The 20,743-nt window shown below is 38.6% G+C and overlaps 1 protein-coding gene and 1 long non-coding RNA gene across 10 annotated transcripts in view; one reads left to right on the top strand and one right to left on the bottom strand.

The window, feature by feature from the left end:
- Nucleotides 1-20,743, bottom strand: part of cdh23 (cadherin-related 23) — a 191,406-nt gene that overhangs the window by 90,940 nt on the left and 79,723 nt on the right. For all 4 annotated transcript variants that reach the window (XM_028005956.1, XM_028005954.1, XM_028005957.1 and 1 more), the window contains exons 10-11: nt 8,374-8,486; nt 6,259-6,447 (exon numbers count right to left, since the gene is read on the bottom strand). In XM_028005956.1, coding sequence (XP_027861757.1) covers nt 6,259-6,447; nt 8,374-8,486 — 302 coding nt within the window. The remainder of the gene's footprint in view (nt 1-6,258; nt 6,448-8,373; nt 8,487-20,743) is intronic.
- Nucleotides 993-11,964, top strand: LOC114137405 (uncharacterized). 6 transcript variants are annotated; one of them, XR_003593975.1, is made up of 4 exons: nt 993-1,097; nt 1,621-1,723; nt 1,979-2,012; nt 11,629-11,964. It is a non-coding gene; the product is annotated as an uncharacterized LOC114137405 (long non-coding RNA). The 6 variants fall into 6 exon arrangements; XR_003593977.1 differs by having other exon boundaries at nt 1,982-2,012; XR_003593978.1 differs by lacking the exon at nt 11,629-11,964 and adding an exon at nt 6,385-7,165 and having other exon boundaries at nt 1,982-2,012.

Raw genomic sequence — 20,743 nt, forward strand, 5'->3', positions numbered from 1 at the left:
GTAGCTGATGGCTCCTATTTAAAAGACCATCCAATATGCAGGGATGTCACCTCAAACTGCCCATAAACGTAATTGCCCGTCCATTTGCTACTGCCTCTAGAAGCCCCCAATAAAAGCATCCTGTCAGACACGACTGCCACAAAGTTCAGTGACAAGTTCTGGCAGGAAAAGTTTTACAGATGCCAGCCGAGCAGAAAGGATCACACACGGAGCGAGAAGTAACAATGTGAGACAGAGAAATTAAATGTCTCTCTGTATTTTCTCACACTTAGAAAAAGTGAGATTGCAGTACAGGTGTACCGAGTTGTGAATGACTGTGTTGAGAATTACATGGAGGTTTAAAGTCAATAACAGGAACTAAATGTGTTAGAAAATAAAAAATCACATAGTTTTAGTTCCTTATGAACAATTAACAGTAAGCAGGTGGGTTTTAAGTTTTAAATCTACATCACTAAGTGTTTTGCCAACAGGCCTTTGGTAACCCTGGAGGAGCTGCAGAGCTCAACAGCTAACATGGAAAACTCTCCAGACAAAACAACTGTTAGCAAAGCAATCAACAAGTATGACATTAATGGAAGAGATGCAATGACAAAGATACTGCTGGAGAAAAACATGCAAGTTCCTATTAACAGTTTACCACAAACCAAGAAGACACCAATCATCAATGCAGATCACATTGTTTTCAGGACATCACCTTGACAACCAGCAGGTAAATGACAGCATGTGTCTTAACATGTCATCCCTGGTCAGATCAGGCTGAGGACCAAAGAAAAAGTCTGATGTAATTTTGGTTAACTCACACACATAAGCAGTACTAACTTTAGTCACCTCCGATTGATATAACGTTCCCACTGTATTGACTCTTATTCTTAGGTCTAAAACATGCAGCTTAAATCCGACTTTTCATGCTCTGACCAGGTTTTTCAATACGACAGTCCCTCTATGGACTGCTGGACTCGTGAGAGTGAGACTATGTACCTGAAATCCTGCCAGTGTAAACACAAGCCGATCCAGCCGGCGGTGAATTGAAAGCTGGTCGAACAAAAATCATTTTTTCTTTTTTCATTTCTTTCTGTACTCCTGAGGTTCTATCATGGGTGAGTACTCTACTTCTTTTTGCAAGTTTGTATTTTCCCCCAAAGCAGATGTGTTTTACCTTTCCACTTTAACTCACTTTCTGTCTCACTCATAACATTACTGTCAAATTGCTGAGTAGCTCTGAACAAAATGGATCTCAGTTTACTTTGGTCTGACTGTTGGAAATGCAGTTGCAGGGAATTGTGAGCAATCTGCATTAACTTAAACCTATTCTAATTGCTGTGTACATCAACTGACTCGATTTTACGTCGGATCGGATGATAAAATGGATCCAGCTCGTTTTGGGTCTTAGCCAACAGATTCAGGTAGGATTTAATGTCGCTCCTTCTGGCACCTGCCATTGTTAAGTTCAACAGAAGTCTAATAAAGAACAATTCAGGTTCAAATCTAAACTTTGCAGGATAAAGTTTTTGACGACAGACTGAACAACACTGCTTTAGATCAGAGCATGTTTATGTGTTAATGGTGCAGTTAAAGTCCAGACATGCAAGCAGCTTAGAACCTGAATGTTGATGTTCACAGATTCCCTATCTACATGAGCAAAGCTGATAGGAGCAAACCCCAACAGACACAATGTCAGTCAAATGTGGTTCAGCCCAGTATTTACACAGGCTTCACCTTTCAGGTATGTATGGGTGAAAAATATTAAAAACCATGCATCCGTTTTCCTTCTATTTAACAATTATGCATTATTTTGTGCTGGTCTGTCACATAAAACACATTCCAGTTTGTGGTTATAACAGTGGCAGTTATCGCTTCAATGGCGCCCTGGGCGAGCCTCTCCTCCTGCTGCCCCCCAACCAATTAAAATAAGAAAATGAGATTCTGAAATGGATAAATTGCAGTGCAGTTCAACTAAAAAACATGTCTCTATCCTCAGCAGCAAGCAAGGGACCCCTGCTGAACACACACAGGTACCAACTGACTGCAAAAGCCTATAAACCAACAGGAAACTCAATCAAAGCACAACTGACAAATGTCATTTTATCTGGTGTTTGTGTTCCCTCCTTTATGGTGCCACTCTGGGTAACTGCCAAATGACCTATATCATTATTTCCTCTGATTACAATTCAGATGGTTTACGTCAAAGCAAGTATCACTAACTACTAGTTTATAGAACTAATTAAAACATTTTAAAAGTAAGAAACATTCACCAATTTCCCTGCAAAGGTATTAATTAAATTTTTCACATTTTTCATGAATAAATCATCCTGAACTGTTTCAACATGCCAATTGACCAGAGATGTGAATTTTTCAGTGTCAAGTGATTCAATACTATTCTGATTTTTGATTCAGACACAAATTTTTCTATTCAAACAATCGACATATAGTTCAAATTATGTTCCATACTGTATCAAATTCAGTTTTTATGTAAACAAAAATAGGTTGGTGAATAAAATTCTGCAATTTAAATTGCCAGCATTAGGTTAGCTTAGCTGCCTGGCTTGTTGTAAAATAAAGAAACATATATGAAATAATTATTCACAATACATACAGTGGCTGAGTGGACACATGATATGCAAATAGGAGCAGTATAGACATAAACCAAAATTTAAATTGATTTTTTCAGCATTTTAATTGATTTGAATTTCCCATCACCAGAAATTGTGATTCCCTATAAAATCATATTTTTTCTGCACCTCTATTATTGATAAGTTTTTCTAAAGCCTGGGAAAGAGTTGAGCATCACCACGGTTTGTGTAGAATATATGCAAATCTACAGAGCTGCCTCTTATCACATGCAAAACGCCCTGATCATCACCAGCCCTACATGCAGCCACACTCACTGTATTCTTGTCTCTGCTAGAAAGAGCCACACAGACATAAACACAACTTCATTTGAATGGATAAACAGACCAGGCTCTAAATACTTCCACTATCTTCCCTTCACGCATTTTCTCTTCTTTTCTCTCCCTCTTTCACCATGTTTCACCAATGACTCAGACTTCTAACTTTCCTCTGTTGCAGGTGACTTTCTGTTCAATCATCTCAGTTTTTCTTGTCCTCCCTTCTTCTCTCCTCTGCTCTCCACGTGTCTCCACCTATTTCTCTATCCACTTGACTTGCAGTTATCTGTCAAATTCCACCCTGGCAGCTGCTGTGCCTGAATCAATCAGAGTTGACTAGCTTTCAGCTTATCTCCACCCGTGGTGATTGATTTTCCTCGTTAGGTATAATTTGATGCTCTATCCCATCTCTTCCAGAGCAAATTAAATTGTAGTTGAGTCCAATGCGCTGGTGTGAGCGAGCACGTGTATGTGTGAGAGGAGCAGGAAAAGAGGGAGACCGAGTAGCACAGCAGACGTGAAAACAGTTTTCTCTGTACAAATTAGTGTCTAAAGGTTACTGCATATAGTGGAAAGTATACTGATCATGTTAGATCACAATGCTAATGCTAACTAGCAACTACTTAAAAAATATTTAAAGATGTTTTTGTTCATTGAACATTTAAAATGAGCAAAAATGTAGAAGAACTCAGAGTACATAACCCCAACTCAACAGTGTGTGACTTTAAGCTTTTTGATCAACATACAGAAGTCTTTTTATGGAGGAGAGCAAACACACCACTCAGATCATGATCTGAGCAAGATGGATGGAGTGAAATACAGAGTAATACTGGAAGAAAACCTGTTGGAAGCTGTAAAAGACTTGAGCCTGAGATTTACCTACTAACAGGAAGGTGAATCTCTTTCTACAAAGAGATTCTGCATAAAGAAATAGTACTTTTTAATTTATATTAAGGAATTATTGGCTTACAAAATGCTTCTATATATTGCTGAAAAGTTACTTGTAAGTTAGTTTAGTCTTTTTTCAAGTGTACTAAGATATTTGCACAATATTAGTCCAATACGTTATTCTTCTGTTGCGTTGTGTGTATTTACTCTTCTGAGAGAGGAAACAGCAAAGAGAGAACGCAGGCTTCCGACAGGCAGCGGTGGGATGAGGCTAGGCTGCTTTGCATATTAATAGAGCAGATGTTATGTCATTTTGAAGAGCAGATATTGTTTTTTTAAAGACACATACAGTATCTATACAACTTACATGAAAATACTGACAAAATAGTCAGTCAACTAACACAGAAAGTGTAGTGTGGAAAGTATGGTGGAAATATTTGTTAGCTTACAGACCTTTTAGGGTTTTTTGTTATGTTTTGCATGAGAGATAATCTAAATAAAAAAAGTTGTTTTCTTAATGACAGAAACAGTATTTTGAAAAAAAAAATATTTCACACAGACACACAGACCTGCTTACTGCTCAACACAATACGCAATTTACATAATATAGTGAAGCGCTTGTCTTCGTAAGTCACGAAAAACACACAGCAGTTAAGATCGATGATCTTAACTACAGAGAAACGAGACATCTCGCATAGGCCCATCTCACAGTCCACAAAACATAAGCTGATGATCTCCAGAATTTTGGAAAAATATTCTGTATATTGACGTGAAAAAAGTAAACATTTTAGGAACATGAGTGTCCCATAAAATCTGACATGAAACTAACACAATATTTCCACAACCAAACATGATGGTGGCAAACTGACGAGTTCTGTTCTTTATGAGACTATGCTGAAGGAAAATCCACCTACCAGTTAACTACCCTAAACTCTGGCATATTTGGATCAAGCAGCAGAACCATTAGCTGAAGAAAACCAGCAATCCCCCTCTGAATGGCTAAAAAATGTAATTAGACCTAATGTTTCTGGCGTGGTAGCTTCCAGAGTGAAGCCTAGTTTAGAGAGATGAGCCTAATCCTAGAGTTTATATGACCGGACCATTGTCTTGCATCTTCACTGGACTTTGCTGCCTGCTGATTCCTGAGGCTGGTAAAGGAGCTGACAACATCCTGCGCCTCCATCTTCTTTCCAACTGGGACTAAAGGACAGGCCACATTCAAGGGTTCCAGATTTTCCTTTGGAGTAAGTTATCACGTTTCCAATCTTCACCATCACATCAGGCCTACAATGGGGGATCTTTCATTTATTGAACTATATTTGTTTAGTTCATTTTTTGCCGACTTTGGAGGACATTCAAATGGGCCCACTTTTATTTATAGAGGTTTTTAGAAACCAAAAGACTGAAGCATTGTTGCATTTCTGTGAATTTTACTGTTTCAATAAATGTTCCTGGAGTTATAAAATTTAATCCTGTGTGATGATTGGTTATTTATGATAGAAAAATATTTTAGTAAGTAATAGAGCTTGGTTATATTATTACCTGTGTTTTGCTTTACAGTATATCAAAAATATATAATTCCTTTTCAGAGTCATAGTATTGGATGGAAAGGGCCATGGTCTGTAATTGTAAGGTGAGTGGAACTCACCACAGGTCAAAACACAAGAGTGTATAATGACATTGCAGGAAACATTTTTTAGAATTATTTGTTGTAAGTCAAGCTAATGGGTTGAGACTTACCTACTTCAGAAGAATTACAGAATTACACAATTTACAAGAAAATTCTGTAAAGAAACTTAGGACAAAAATCCAACATATGAATGTAAGAGACTTATTGCCAGTTAATATAAATCCTTAACGTCACTCACTATGCAAGTTAGCTATTGTTGCCACGCCTGACACTACCAGTAATATGTCTTAGGCTCAATTACATTTTTAAATTAGGTAAATTTGGTTTGAGTAGGTTTTTCCAAATAGAATTTAAAAAGTAACTCTTGTATTTATTCAGGTCATGTTCATTTTTTAAAACACTTTATGGACAGAAAAAAAATCCATATAGTTTGCATTATAAATGAGAATGCAAACTATTACTCTTTTCTTCCCAGCCCTCTTTCCCAAAGCAGGCTGGGAGGAAAAACAAACGCATAAGCTAACAATGATATCTGAAGAAATGTCCTGCAGTCATCTGCAACTTTAGTTAAACTATACTTAAATTAGATGAATAGATTTCGAAACAGTTAAGATGTTGAGGTGCCATTAGAGTTGTTTCTACAGACGGATATGAACAAGTTTGTCTGATTTGTGAAAGTAGTTCTCTGTTTCAGTATAACAAAAAGCAAAAATAATTTCTCTACAGTTTTTTTTCTTGTCTTTGTGTCTGCATGCACTAATTAGACTTTTCAACAAAATAATTCCCTCGTTTAAATTTCCATGCATGAGATATTTGACTAGAAGAGCCCCCACCCTAATAGAGTGATTCGCTCACCTCGTCTTTATCTTCCACCTGGATGAAGAGCGGCAGAGCAAAGCCCACTTGGGCCAGTTCAGTGATGCGAACCCGGTATTCGGAGCTGTTGAACTTTGGGGCGTTGTCATTCTTGTCAATTAACAGGATGGTGAAGGTGGTCATCACTGTCGCGTCTGACGGACTGCGATCATCCTTCAACTCTGTGGCCTTACAGAGAGCAACAAAAGAGTGGCAAAAAAGAAAAACAGAAAAAGGTATAAAAGAAATTTGATTGGACTCCAAATGTCATTCTATATAAGGGCGGTCAGCACGCAATCTCACAAGATATTTACAGCTGTTTATTTATTGGATCAAAAGGTGAACAAGTGACCTCCAAGCAATCATAGAAATTGCCTCAAACTGAGGCCAGAAGAGCAATTCAGTCTGATTCAAGAGGGAAAGAGTCCCTCTGAGAGGACACAAACACAAATCCCCGTTTCTGGCTGCTTCAGTATTGGAGATGTAAAGTCTCCAAAAAAAAAAGGAGTGTGAAGTGTGTGAAGTGTTGTGTTTTATTGATAAAGAAAGGTCACAGTAAGTAGCAGAGTGGCCACCAGCAGCATGCTCATCTCTGGGTAATCAAAGTAGCTTAGCCTCCAACTCTCCTGAATCGTTTGACCTCCACCTCTGCCTGTTCTCTGCTATCTAAGCTGCCTGAAGTTGAGAAATTAGTTGTATTACTATGGCACAGCATAATCAATACCAACAGCAGGTAAGAAAGCAGAAGCAGAGGGAAGCAGGGAAAATTTAGAAGGAAAAAAAATCCATATCTTATAAATACATTTTTGGACTACATTTGCTCTTTTTCACAATGTTCACGCTGGCTACTTTCTTGTTTGTAATTATTGATTTTAATTAAAAAGACAACTGAAGCTGGTATATATCAGCCCAGCCCTCTTTGTATTAAATCTTAGAGCAAACTGTGTCTAAATCATCTTTTTATAAACTCTAAATAAGTACATAACAGTGAAGCTGTAAGATGCTCTTATTTTCTTGTGTTGTAATTAATAGATAGGGATGAATTAATGCCATAAATAGACGCACAAATCAATCAGCCAGAGATTAGGACCTTCCAGGTTCTCCTTGATCAGCTCTGATCTATAATTGGCAAATAAAATGTTTACAAAATATTTACCCAATTCATTAAATGCATCAAACTAGGAGCTTCTTCTAAGTCTGACTTTGTGTTTTGTTCAAAGTCATTGAATCGCTTTTCTTTCTCATTTTAGTATTTGGTTTGAGCTCCAGCAAGTGAATGTTCACATCATGTTATTCCCTCATCAAAAACATACCTAGAGTGTTGCCTTGATCTTTGAATCTCCATGGCAACCATTACCCTGTGCAAAGCTCCTAGCACCGCCTTCAGGACACAGCTCCTCCTTGGAGGAGCACCCAGCCCTCTCACTCAGCTCCTTCAGCAGCAAAGAGCAGACACCTAACAGAAATGCACATCTACTGAGTTCATTATAGGAGCTGCATCTCAGAGCAACGCTGGTCAAAACGTTGCTAAAGGGTTAATGCAGGAGCCATGTTGTGATGACTTCCTGAAGGTGGAGTTTCAGAAAAAGCAGACGTTTCTAAAGAGACAGAGGCCCAATTTCAAGGCATTAAATTCAAAGTCAGTTTCTTTTAAGTTATATTTGATATATCTGTAGTATTTTTTATAACAACTGAGGTAACATAGTTACTTGATTGTGATATAAAATGGCTCCATGTAGACAATACCTAACACTGCCCCTTTAACATGTCTGGATGAATAAAGGTATTGTGTTGCTGCCATGCTGATTTGCAGTTTGCATAAACAAATAACGTTGCCAGTGAGTATATAAAACCACCTGTTAGAGTGATTATTTAGAGGCACATTGATTGTGGTCATATTGTAAATCCAAGGCAGGCTGTCGCATCACAAAGCACACAGTGGTCCAGGGTGGGATGCCAGCTGGTGAGTCCTCTGAGACTGTATCATGTCCAGACGCTGCATTGATTTATTACACTAACATATCAAAAGCTCTTGATCCTCTTGTGAAGGAGTTTCAATCTGCTCTCCAGGCTCTGCCCTCCCGCTCCTCAGCTGCCTCTTGTTCGGCCGCTCACCTTGACCCTGAGAGTGAATCCTGCTGAGTAGAGCGGGTTTTCTCTGTCCAGCTGGCCGTTCACCGTCAGGGAGCCGCTGATGTAGTCCAGGGCAAAAACACTGTTGGTGTTTCCTAGAAAGGAGATAACAGAGAGACACACATCAGTCAGGGAGACAGACAACACTGGGATTGTGGAGAAATCAATACAATTCCTGGGCTGTAACAGGAGCTATGCAGGAAGGAAGGTGGTGTTTCATACAATATGGATATGGTCTTTTATCTGTCTACCTGCCTTGGGCTGGTCAAACACCTCCAACCTGTCCGCACGCTTTGTATTCTGGATCCGTCTTTTGTTCTGGTGCTGTTCTGTTTTTACTTCAGCATTCATATATTGGTCACTTTACACTTTTTAAAACTTTTGAGTCAATTCAAAATCACAATTATGACAGTGTACATATTGATAAGAACATTACAAGAGAACATTAACTAAATATACTACAGGGACTTAACTGAGCGAATGACAAGCCTCCCATGGAAAATCACCAGATAAGCTTTTATCTTTCAGCAGGCAACAAGTTGTCTAACTCCCGATGATGCAATGAGTAACTCGCTGTCTTAAACAACCATGTGAAATGACATCCTGTGGTCGCAGAAAAGATGTTGGTCTATTCAAGAATGGTCAGCTCATTGGCTTAAAGCAGAGAAAATATCTAAGCTGATATTTGAAACTAAAACTGGGTGAAGAACTGTTCAACATATTATTAAAATCTGGACAGAAAGTGAAGGACCATTGTCTTCAAGAAAGAAATGTGGTAAGAAAAACAAATCTTCATGTTTAGTGAAATCAAACTGAAGAAAAAACAATAGTAGAGCCCAAGGCCATATTTAACAGTGAAAGTAAGAGGATTTCCATTCACACAATGTGAACCGAAAGGATTGGGACTGAAAATCTGTGTAGCCAGAAAATCACTAATCAGCGAGTCTAAGAGGAGAAAAAGGCTTCAACATGCAAGGCTGCATGAAGGTTGGACTTTGGAGCGATGGAAGAAAGTCATGTGATCGAATGAGTAAAGATTTACCCTCTTCCAGACTGAGGAGCGCATCAGAGTAAGTAGATGCGCTCCTCTTACCCAGATTCACCTATTGTGTCTAATCTACAGCCCTCAGGGTTGCTGCAGTTGGTAAGGTCAAAGTTCAGCAACATATTGAGGTCAGCAAACTACCTGAATATCCTGAAGAGTGAGTTTTTCCATTTATGGATTGTTTCTTTTCTAATTTCCATGAAGACAATGCCAGGATTCATCAGACTCTAACTGTTTCAGGAAGGATGAGGCGTCACTTTTACAGTCGGCTAAAACAGCCCAGATCTGAACCCCATTCAGAATCTCTGGGTGTCCTGGAGGAACCATCGTTGATGATGACTCCCATCTTCATCCCCATCAATAATGATGATCAAGATCCCGGTGAAAAATAAATAACACTGGATGGAAGTAAACCGCACTCCGCAAACCACAGATAGATCCGACCTTCAAGTTAATTATATTCATTCATCAAGGAAAAAAACACATTCAACATTAAAAAGCTTTTGTATTATTGGTTTGACTCTGGATATAACCATGTTTGGAGTTCCTACTTAAATTCAAATTTTCTAAACTATTCCCGTTTTTAACGATTGGCTAAAATAAATGCTCTTTTGTGTTAGGTTATATCTGTGCCCCTGGGAAACAGAAAGCAATGGATTAATAATTCAAAATTTATAGTTAAACATTGTTCAATCCATAAAAGTAAAGTAGAAATTAAAAATGCTTCAGTTATGTCTATTTTAAAGTGACTGTTGGCAAGACCAACCATTGGTTATTTTGTTAAAAACAATTATTTTCTAAAATGGATGTTTTGAAAATATATCCACCTTTTGATATATTTGTCTTTAATATTTATAATATATTTCTATTTAATATTTTTGCAAGGTTTCCTGCAAGAGTGATTCAACATTTGCACATTTTGTATGAGTTGATTGTATTCACTAGCCCATGCATTGCTTCAGATAGGAGCATTTCAAATTATCAGCGCTGCACTGTCCTCATTAACAAGTCCAGTGCCTCTGGTGCTCTCTGCTCTCTTCAATTAAACTGGTTAAAATATTAGAATAAGGCCCACTTGAGCCCTCTTCTCATATTTTCTTATTCCCTCGCCTCCTCTACAAATTACCATCTTGTTAACTTTCACACTCCTCTTTGACAAGTTCTCTAAGGCATCATGAGGCCAATGGCTGCTTAATTACACCCAGCAGACAGAGGTACTAAATGAAAGTACAATAAATAGCTTGCACCTCTTCACCTTTACATGAGCTTTTCTCTCGTTGGCGCTGTTGTGGCGTCTCCCATGTTCCTGTCAATTCAGATGAATCATTTGGCCTCATTGTAACTGGATGCCTGCTTTTAGGACTCTAGGCAATTAAACGCTATCATATGATATAACAACACAAACATGATATGATAGAAAAAGATGGTTCTGACTGCATGGAAGACCTAGAACTAATTTACTTTTGTAGAATTGTTATTTAAATAGGCAGTTAAAAGTGTTTTTAGGGAGGAAAGTATTTGTGGATTTTAGCAGCTGTGATCCTTAAGCCCCGAAAATAGCAGGTGTTGATTGTACAGATTTGTCATTATATGTACGTTTGTATAGGAAAAGAAAATCACTTTGGTTTTATGTAATGATCTAATGTTCTGAGAAACTGAATTGAATTTTTGGCTGCGAGCCATAATCATCTAAACTGACACTTGAAATTTAAAACTATGCAATTATTCCATATAATATGTTTTACTTTTCCAGCTGAGTTATTAAAATAAACTTGTTATATAGTTCTCAGATGCACATGCAGGTCCAACATTTACACAAAAAATAATAATTCAAACATCAATAAACGTTTCACATCATTTACATCACCTCATATATTGCAGACTTTACTAATAAGATTTAGATTAATTTAGTTTTTAATCCCTTATTGTATTCAAAGGTTATAAAACTGATCCAGATTTGAGAAAAACGACACCATTTAAGAAAAAATTGTGTATTTTCAGATGATGTCTTCCTAAATTGTCCAAACCCTGACCCCTGCGTGGTGCTGTAATAGAAAACGAGCTTATTGTAAACGCTGAGACTGTAGAGAAACAGATTTATAGTGAACAACGGCTGGGGGTCAGCATATTAACCCATACCTGTTCCTGCACTTCCCACTCTCTGCTCCATTACTGTCCTGTTCCTGTTTCAGAATGAGAGGAAGGAAATGACAGCAGAAGCGGAGCAGAGGAGCGGCGGCTGGCCAGCAGAGAGCAGAGTCTGTGGATGATTAATCTGGACTGAAGCCAGAAGCCATAGAAAAGCAGCACAGCGGCAAAAGTACATCTGAGTTTAATCTGGTACACCATCAGTTTAAATGTTCACTAAGAAAAAAATTCATCAACAGCTGATGTACAATTTCTACATTACTCAGGGATTCAAGATGAGAATTGTAATTTAGTGACTTACAAAATAATTCACGCTCCTGAAATATTTGACATAAAGTGACATAAACAAACTTTAAAGTGTTTGTTTAAAAATCTGAAAAGTGTGGCGTGCATTTGTATTCAACCTCAACACTGCTATTACAGATACAGCAGTGTTTCTGTTATCATTTTGCTCATCTAGAGACAGAATATTCTGACCATTCCTCTTTGAACGGCAGCTCAGTCAGAATGGACGGAAATCATCAGTTTTCTAGTCTTACCACAGATGGTAGTGGCAGCATGATGCAGACTCTGGGTCTGTCACATAAAATCTCAACACAATAACATTTTTCTTTTGGGTGCAAAAACTTTTGAAAGGCAATGATGGTCTATGATGAATATTTAATACTGTTCAAATGTAAGGAATCTTGATGCTGATGTTTGAACAGAAAATGACACCGCTAACGTTTTTAATAATTCCAAGCAAAGCAGACTTAATCTTCAAAAGTGAAAAAAAGCCTCTGATTTATCAACTTCACTACATAATCACCTCCTTCCTCGTGTCCAAAACCTTCAGTAACCTCACTGATTTCTCCACCCTTTGGTTTCTAAGACAGGTTGTTATTTGGGAAATGATACCTGTGAATATAACTGAGCCTGACCTCTAAACTCCCTCTGAGATTTACTGCTGACTTCTAAAATCACCTTCTGGTACCAGTTCACCAGAAACTTCTAGAAGGTTATTTCCAAAGCTTACAGACTAATGGTGGCTTCAGGATCATAGACACTACAGTCACATATGCTCATGCCATGCAAATCCAGGCTGCAGGAACCACAGTTAAAGAAACAAAAACTCAAAGGTGGCTGGAAATTAGTCTCTAGAGGTAGAATGTGATTATTTTATTTGTCCTGCATCTTATTCTCAATGATGATCTGAAAATATCCAGTGAGAAGACTATTAGACAAAATGTCCTTGTTGATATGAAAATTGGTCAAACGTGGTCCACTCACCTCCCTCCCACCATGTGAGCAGTGACGTGCGGTCAGGGGAGGCAGGTGAGGCAGTGCCTCACCAGCCATCATGGAAAGAAAGAAAATATATAATCATAAAGTAATTTAAATTGTTATATTCATCCGGTGGTTTGTACTAAAAAATATTTATTTTTCATGTAGCTTCACCAATTTCGATTTTTATTTGTTCAAAATCGCTGAATTTTCTTATTTTCCCATTCAAATGCTTGGAAGCGATGCCGGTGAGGCAGCAGCGAGCTCTGCCTCACCTTGGATTGCGCAACCCCTGGCTCTGCGCTGGCTGCTAAGCGGAGAGAGCATGTTGCTGTACGGCGTCAATAAAATGGTTTAAACAAATTTAATATGTGAACTTATTTCCAATAATTTAGCTTATGTATATAATGTACAGTGCTTTTTGTCACCAACTGTGTTTGTGTAACGTGTTTCGTGTAATGAGCGATTATAAACGGCAGAGAACAGGTTCGAGGTGAGGCAGGCAGTTCTCTTGCCTCATGGCAGGGGGCGCTCAAGATCCCAGACGTTCGTCTTGTTCACTCCTCAACTGCCGAGTAAGTGACAGCGAGCTAGGCTAAACGATTCGGGAAGCAAGTCAAGTGCAGCGATAGATTATAATAGAGATAGTGATTTTTTTCCTCTCGCTTATCCCGACTTTCGACATGGATGACTACATTACAGCACTAAAAAAGTTTTCTCAAGTGGACTTTCAATCGAAGCAGGAGATAATAACCAAAGGAAGACCAACGCCGGAGCTGAAAGGTTTGTATGTGTAAGGATGCAGAAGTGAAACATAACCTGTAAACTGCTGTCAATCTATGCATCTATTTGCAAATCTGATTCTGATGACGTCAGTGCCTCACCAGCTATGAACCTCACCGCACGTCACTGCATGTGAGGGTTGAGTTTCTACCTCCACCGTTATTAACAACAAGAATCAGCATTTACCGCATCCTATTTATGAATCTCACAAAGGTTTGTGTTGGAGAAGACGGCACCACAGATGACACAGAGGTGACTCCAAATCTTCTGATTGCTAACAATACATTTACTGAATACAGTGTAATAGCTTGGTATTTCTGTAAAAAATAAAGGACATCTTAAAGTGCAAAAAGTAGCTTAGGAGCAGTTTAAAAATGGCTTTGAAGTATCACCACAATGATTTTGCTATTTGCCACCATAATGAAGACTCCACAAAGCAAGCCATAACTATGCTCATCGCGGCATATTTTGTGCAATTTCAATTTTCAGCTTTCAGCCATTTTCAGCTATTTCATCTTGTGAAATGGCATAAAAAGCTGCTGTCTTTCGAGTAAAATTTCAGAGCTGGGAGTTTTTTTTTTGAGAATACATCATGTGAAGTAAACAAAAACAATTCTTCAATATTCCATTATAACATTGACAGATTTTTTTGATGAAACTGGTCTGGAATAAAAACTAAAACATGTTCAGAGAATGAATGTTGACAGTCACAGGAGAAGGAATGCTCTCACTTTAAGTCTGATTTAATGTAAATGCTGCTTTTTCTACTCCTTTGCTTGCTTTAAATGGCCACGCATCATTTCCACAGGTTGGTTGTGAATAAAATATCTTCTCCTTGATCATCAAGGAACCTTTTTCTTCCCTGGTCTCAAACATACATAATGAACTCTCCAGGAAGAAGGAAGACAATAAAGCACAGGATCAATAACGAGTACTCTCCTCTTTGTAATACACTCAATGTGATAATCATTTAGTGTCTGAGTAAAGTTGCCTATTAGCACTACAAGCGCGTCATCGCAAGACAAACACAGCTAACATGATAAAAGCCTGTCACTCTGTGTTTTCCACCACTGGGAACAGCCTGACACGATGTTTTTAACTGGATTGCAGAGGCTGGCATGAAGTCGATGCTAAATATTTGTTGGAGGTGGAGGTAACATACATCATGGATCAGACCCACGCAGCGAGAGCAGCGTGCCTCTAAATTGCTTTGTCAGCTTCAGTGGCCTGACTAGAATGCCAATCTTCACAAACAGCCGCTCCTCAGCCGCACCACCAGGCACCAGCAAACAGTGACCAGTGTGTAAAAACACACACCTGTAAATACACACATGTAGGGTCGATTAGCACCGTAGCAGTTTGTCGATGCTAATCTCTGCACGCATAGTGAAGTTGCACTGATTCATTGCTTTAAGTTCACAGGCTTGACCTTTCACCTTAGCTCTGCAGTGTGGAGCGTGACTTAAAGGGCAGCCATTATCATGTTTCATATATAAAAAACATAAAACTATGAAAATAACTCATAATTGCCCTTTCCATTGATTGTTTTAAAGAGGGAAAGTAATTTACAAATAGAGTTTTGTTCTTTCTAAAACAGGAAGGGACAAACGAAGACGATGTGTTCATAACAGAACCATCTTGGAGCGCAGCATTCCAAATCAGAGTTGGGTGGCTGTAGACAAACAACAAAAAGTCTTATTGTCTAAAACGGACTGGAATATGGTGAACATGTCTGACTGACTGCTGACGCAAAACAAGGATGAAGCACATTTATGTACCGTTTATGTAAGAAACATGGCTGAGCTTTGCTGAACAGAGGAAGAGAGGACAGATATCTGATACATCTCTTTTTGCAAAAACTTTGATTAGGAAACATATTCTTAGGGGACAGAACAACCGAAACCTAAGGGGTATGAACTAATAGTGATCAGTTAGACCAAGATGAGACTGTGGCTGTTTGTGAGCATAATGTTAATAAGGTAAGAAAAATCAAAATTTTAAAAATATATTGCTACAGAAGCCATGTTTAAATCCTCCAAATGGTGCCAGTTTGTTGGGTCTCTAATCTAACAAATGTTCTCGTGACTATCCTTTTGATTAAAAAAAAAGTAACACATATAAATCTTCACTCCATGAACTTACATTTGATCTGCAAGCTTTGCTAACGCTACTTCTGTCTTTGGCTGTGTTCTTGATGGCCTTGTGCTCACTTTTTGTCTTTCATACTTTTTTTTCACATATTTCCTGATTTTGGTCATAAAGTTGAATGCAGCTATCAAGAGCTACATGCCTGAATCTGACCGAATAGGAAACGTTGTAAAAAATAATGACATATTCGCCTTTTAAGAGATGCAGTGAACTTCCACAGAGTGACTCAGTGGTCTCAGTGGGATAGGAATTATAACCCTATGCTAATTGCTGATACAAAGTGTTCTCCAGTGATCTGCCAGGACAGTGTGATTAGACCCCCAGGGGCAGAAAATTGCTGCACGTACACACATTCAAGAAACCTGTCACTTGATATTCAAAGTTAGTTTCTGTATTTTGTTTTCTCATGCATGTGTTAATGTGTCAGTATTTGAGGCTTGAATTTCAAGACTCTGTCTGTGTACGTACATGTGTGTGTGTGTGTGTGTGTGTGTGTGTGTGTGTGTGTGTGTGTGTTGTGCTAACTGTCTGAGTTTGAATCTGTGATACGGGACTCCAGGGGCTTAGCCATGCTCTCGCATTACGAACAGTACTGAACTGGAAAATGAGAAAACATGCCATGATTTTGTCTAAAGCAGCCCGTACACTTGAATGCACACCCACATACACACACACACCCCGACACACACACACACACACACACAAAGCCTCAACATCTATTAGTTCCCCAAAATATTATGAATCAAAATAGCTTCAATATCCAGTTTTTCATGACCAGATACAAGTAATTCCAATAATTTCCTCCTATTAAAGAAGTCATCTCCAAAACAGCAGTGATTGTAGAAAACTGGCACAAACATCCAGATTCTCATGACACATCCAGTGAAGTGACAATCCATTTCATTATTAAAATGCTCTCCTTGACTCTAACAGAACAGGATTGAGTGTGATGACATGGAAGACAAAAAATCAAGAGGTTAAAATGGGAATAGAAAAGCAGAAATTGCCTTTTTGAATCGGCCAAAAGAACAGAGGAAATTAAAATCTGATCAAATGAGTTCAATGGGTTGTATGACAAGTTGGTGAAAATGATTTCCTTCAAATACTGATCATCTGTGGACAGTACTGAGTGTCATAGCGATGCCTAAGCTGGTGACAACTGTTTTCTCCAGTTTGTGACAACACTTCGGGGGCGCTGGAACATTCGAGTAATGTGACATGGCATGCAGCCACTGCTCACAGTCTCGGGGCTAAGATTTAGCATTTTTTGATAAATGTACAAAAATTAGTGTCACTTTTAAGGATGACGCCTCCAGGCAAGTCATGTTAATGATGAGATTTATTATTGTCTTAAAACTACATTATTGAAGTTGTAAGTTTGCTGCACTGTGTGTCTGAAACATCTCTCAGCGTGTGACAGCTATCAGTGCAGATGTATGTTTTTCTTTACGTTATGTGCAGCGATGATAGCCGTGGGGCGGCTTCTACGCTGCCAACAAGCAGCACTTCATGCAAACTCAAACTGCTCCATCAAAAGTTTCTCTTCAGAGATGAAGTCAAAGCTAAACACTGGCAGATTTAGAACGAGTCAGTCTGTACCTGTGGATCACACTAGTTGACTTATTGCTCTGTTTGCTATGAGTCTGTTATCCCTTAATATTAGCAACATAATGCTAACTGTCTGCAAAAAAGTTAAGATGTTTTTATTCTGTAGAGGACAAGCAGCTGCTGCATGGTAACCGTGGTGACAGAAGCAGGACTGATTGGATGGGCCCAAAGCTCCACAACAGAGAGATGAACAGCTTTGATTTAGACTTTTTAAAGTTGTAAAGAAATACATATATATTAAAAAGTAGTCTGGCATATTGGTTCTTTTTAATGTCAGAAGAGATGCAATCTGAGCAATTTTCAGGTTAGGCAGAGTGTGCAGCTTTATTATCTACTTAGAGACTTCTGAGAGCTTTCTGCATCACTCCGCAATCTTTAAGTCACTTCTTACAAAACAATTACAGCAACTGATTCCTGACCATTCAGCTGGAAGTCCCGATTTATCTGAAATGTCTGAATAATCTATTTTGTTTGAGAGCCAGAGTGAAAAGTTTTGTCTCCAACCATAGACAGAGTTGGTCTTTTACATTCAAAGTTTTCTGCAGTTTCAAGAATAGACCACAAAAATACAGAATTATAGAAAAGGTTTGTAGAAGAAAACATTTTCTCTGTAAACAACTAAAGTTTGCAAAGTTTCATCTGAATGAACCACAAGATTTCTGGGATAAAGTTCTGTGGAAAGATGAACCAAAGTGTAGATGTTTCTTCATCTTACTCAGCGTGAAGCTTGGAGATCGGCAAAACAGAAGATGAAGCTGGACACCCGAAACTGTCCTTCATTCGATCAAGATGAATATTTTAACAGGTGAGCAAAACCATCTGTTACCACCAGATAAATAAAAGTGAAGGTGAATCACAATAAATTAGAAAATTATTGAAAAATGTATTGATCTCACTATTTCATTTGAAAAGGTAAAACTCATGGAGACTTTAGACATCTCAGTCAGTCCAAGCTCTTCTTATCCAACATTAGATTCTTCTGACATTGTCTCTGGTTTAGGAATGGCTTAACCAAGAAGTGTGACAGTTGTTGCCTATTTCCTGCATACATCTATAGAGTGCCACACTTTTTCCTTTAACCCAACTTATCATTAAAATGTCTGCAACCAGAAACACAGCTTCTTCAGGAATCACCTTTTGGTGTAAAAGTCAGCCATCTTCCTATGATTATATAATAGATAACATGGCAATAAATTCATATTTGTGCTTAAAAAAAACTTTTTTAAGCATATTTGTTTTTGTAATATTTCATTTTTGCAAGGATCTGAATTTGAGGCTTTTATTAACTTTCAAGCCATTGAAAATGAACAGACATTGACACTTGAAATACATCACTCAGTGAAACACAACTATCCAATTTGGGTTTTACTTTGCAAATTTAATTAATGAAATAAATGATCAGATTTTCCGTTGTTAAGGTTCATCTGGGAGGAACAACGGTTTGCAGAACTAATTTCAGAGCGCAACTAAAATATTCAAAATGACTTAATGCAGCCTTTTGTCTATGATTTGAAAATGGGTCAAGTTCAAACAACTCTTGCATCAGTCAATGAAACCTGAGCTCTGAACTTGTTATTGTTCTGCATTGTTACTCTGCAAACATAAGGAAAACTTTGGGCCACGCTGCGATCAGTGTTCCTGAGACTAATCTCTCTTCTCTCAGAGATTACACTGCAGCGCAGAGCAGAGAGCCTCAGAGCGTCTAATTGAAAAAGCAGAGGAAATCCCACTGACACCACAGTAACAATAAGGGCTCCCAATAGAATTACAGGTATTAGAGCTGGCCACATTACAGCATGGCTGCCGATACGAGTTAGGAAGGAAGAGCGTGGAATCGGAGCATCAGGGTGTAGCGGTGCTGAAGGATAAAGATACATGTGGAAAGACAGACAAGAGAAATAATCGCCTTTGCTACTTATCAGTGTGTCCAGGCGGGAAATGGCGTCTGACCTCTTTGCAGTGTGATGCTTAAAGACAGAGTGCATGGTCCCCTGTGGAACCTGCTACACCGAACACAGCTGGCCTGTATCACACCTGTGGCATCAGGGGACAAAACATCCACATTATGCAAGGATGAGCTTCTGGTGTGTGGCCTATATAAAACCTTAACCCAGTGCAGAATGATGTTGTCATCGAGTCAAATTCTTTACAATTTGCATAAAAAAAACTGATTTTTTGGAACTTTTGCAACATGAAGACAATGAAAGAGAAATGGAGAGAATAAATATAGATGCATAGATCCTGAGACAGAGGGGATTAGTCATGACTGCATGTTGCAAAGAAAAACAACCTCCTGCACAGACAGGCGATCGGCTAAGAGGCGAACCTTCATTCCACGAGATGCAAGGCTGACTTGTGTTCTGCCTATTCTTACACTATTATTACAGCAAAGCAGACAGGCAACACTTTCCATGAGGTTAACTCCGATCCCAGCGGACAGCTTTTCTTTGGACACGATTTGTTGGCCTATAACTTCTGACATAAAAAATCACAAACTGTGAGATGGAAAGTAGTTTTTAGTGAGCTGACGTTTATATCCAGCCTTAGACGCATTTTAAGTTTCAAAAGAATCATATTTGTCCTCTTCCTCGGTCTCTTCTGAGTTTTCTGATTTTTTACAAATGAAAATCTAAAAAATGTCCTTCACTTGTTCTCTGTTCCCTTTTACTCTGTTACAACTAAACGAAGTTCAGTGGAATCAACGTTCTTTGGGAAGCAGTAACTGGATTACACTAGTGGGTTATTTATTCTCATTATAAATCCAACAGTTCCTTAAAAGTCTCTGATGTTTGTTATAGAACATTAGCAAACGATCTGGATCATGAAAACCAAGGACACATGGTGGTGGTAGCATCGTTCTCTGTGTGGTCCAGTCAAAGTCCACACCTGAATCCAATCAGAATGTAGCTTTTTCATTCCTTTTAACGCACAACCTTCTGTTGGTATTCCATGTAAAATGCAAACACTGAGGTTTGTGGTTATAAAAAGGTTTTGTGAAGTACGTAGAATATGTCCAGGCTTGTGTTATGAGGACGGATCTGTGAGCGAAGCCGTTTGGTCTGAGGACAGTCAGTCCCACTTCCTGTTAGTGGAGCTCAGTACTTCTCTCTGTGCTGCTGGTGTGTTTTTCCTCTGGGTGGGTGTGAGTGGATGATGGCCGTCGCTTCAAGCCAAATCCCATCGTTGGTATATTGGGAATGTTCATTATTACTTTTAGCTATTTAGCTCATGAGTGATATGGGTTTATTAGAAAAAAAATGAATATGTGCATTTATGACGTGTGTTTGTTGCTTTTCTGTCGACGTTTTCTTTCAGATTTCAGATTTTTTTCAGATTTTTCTTTCAGCGTTCCCCATT

The sequence above is a fragment of the Xiphophorus couchianus genome, chromosome 22 (assembly GCF_001444195.1).
Source record: "Xiphophorus couchianus chromosome 22, X_couchianus-1.0, whole genome shotgun sequence".
NCBI classification, from domain to species: domain Eukaryota; kingdom Metazoa; phylum Chordata; class Actinopteri; order Cyprinodontiformes; family Poeciliidae; genus Xiphophorus; species Xiphophorus couchianus.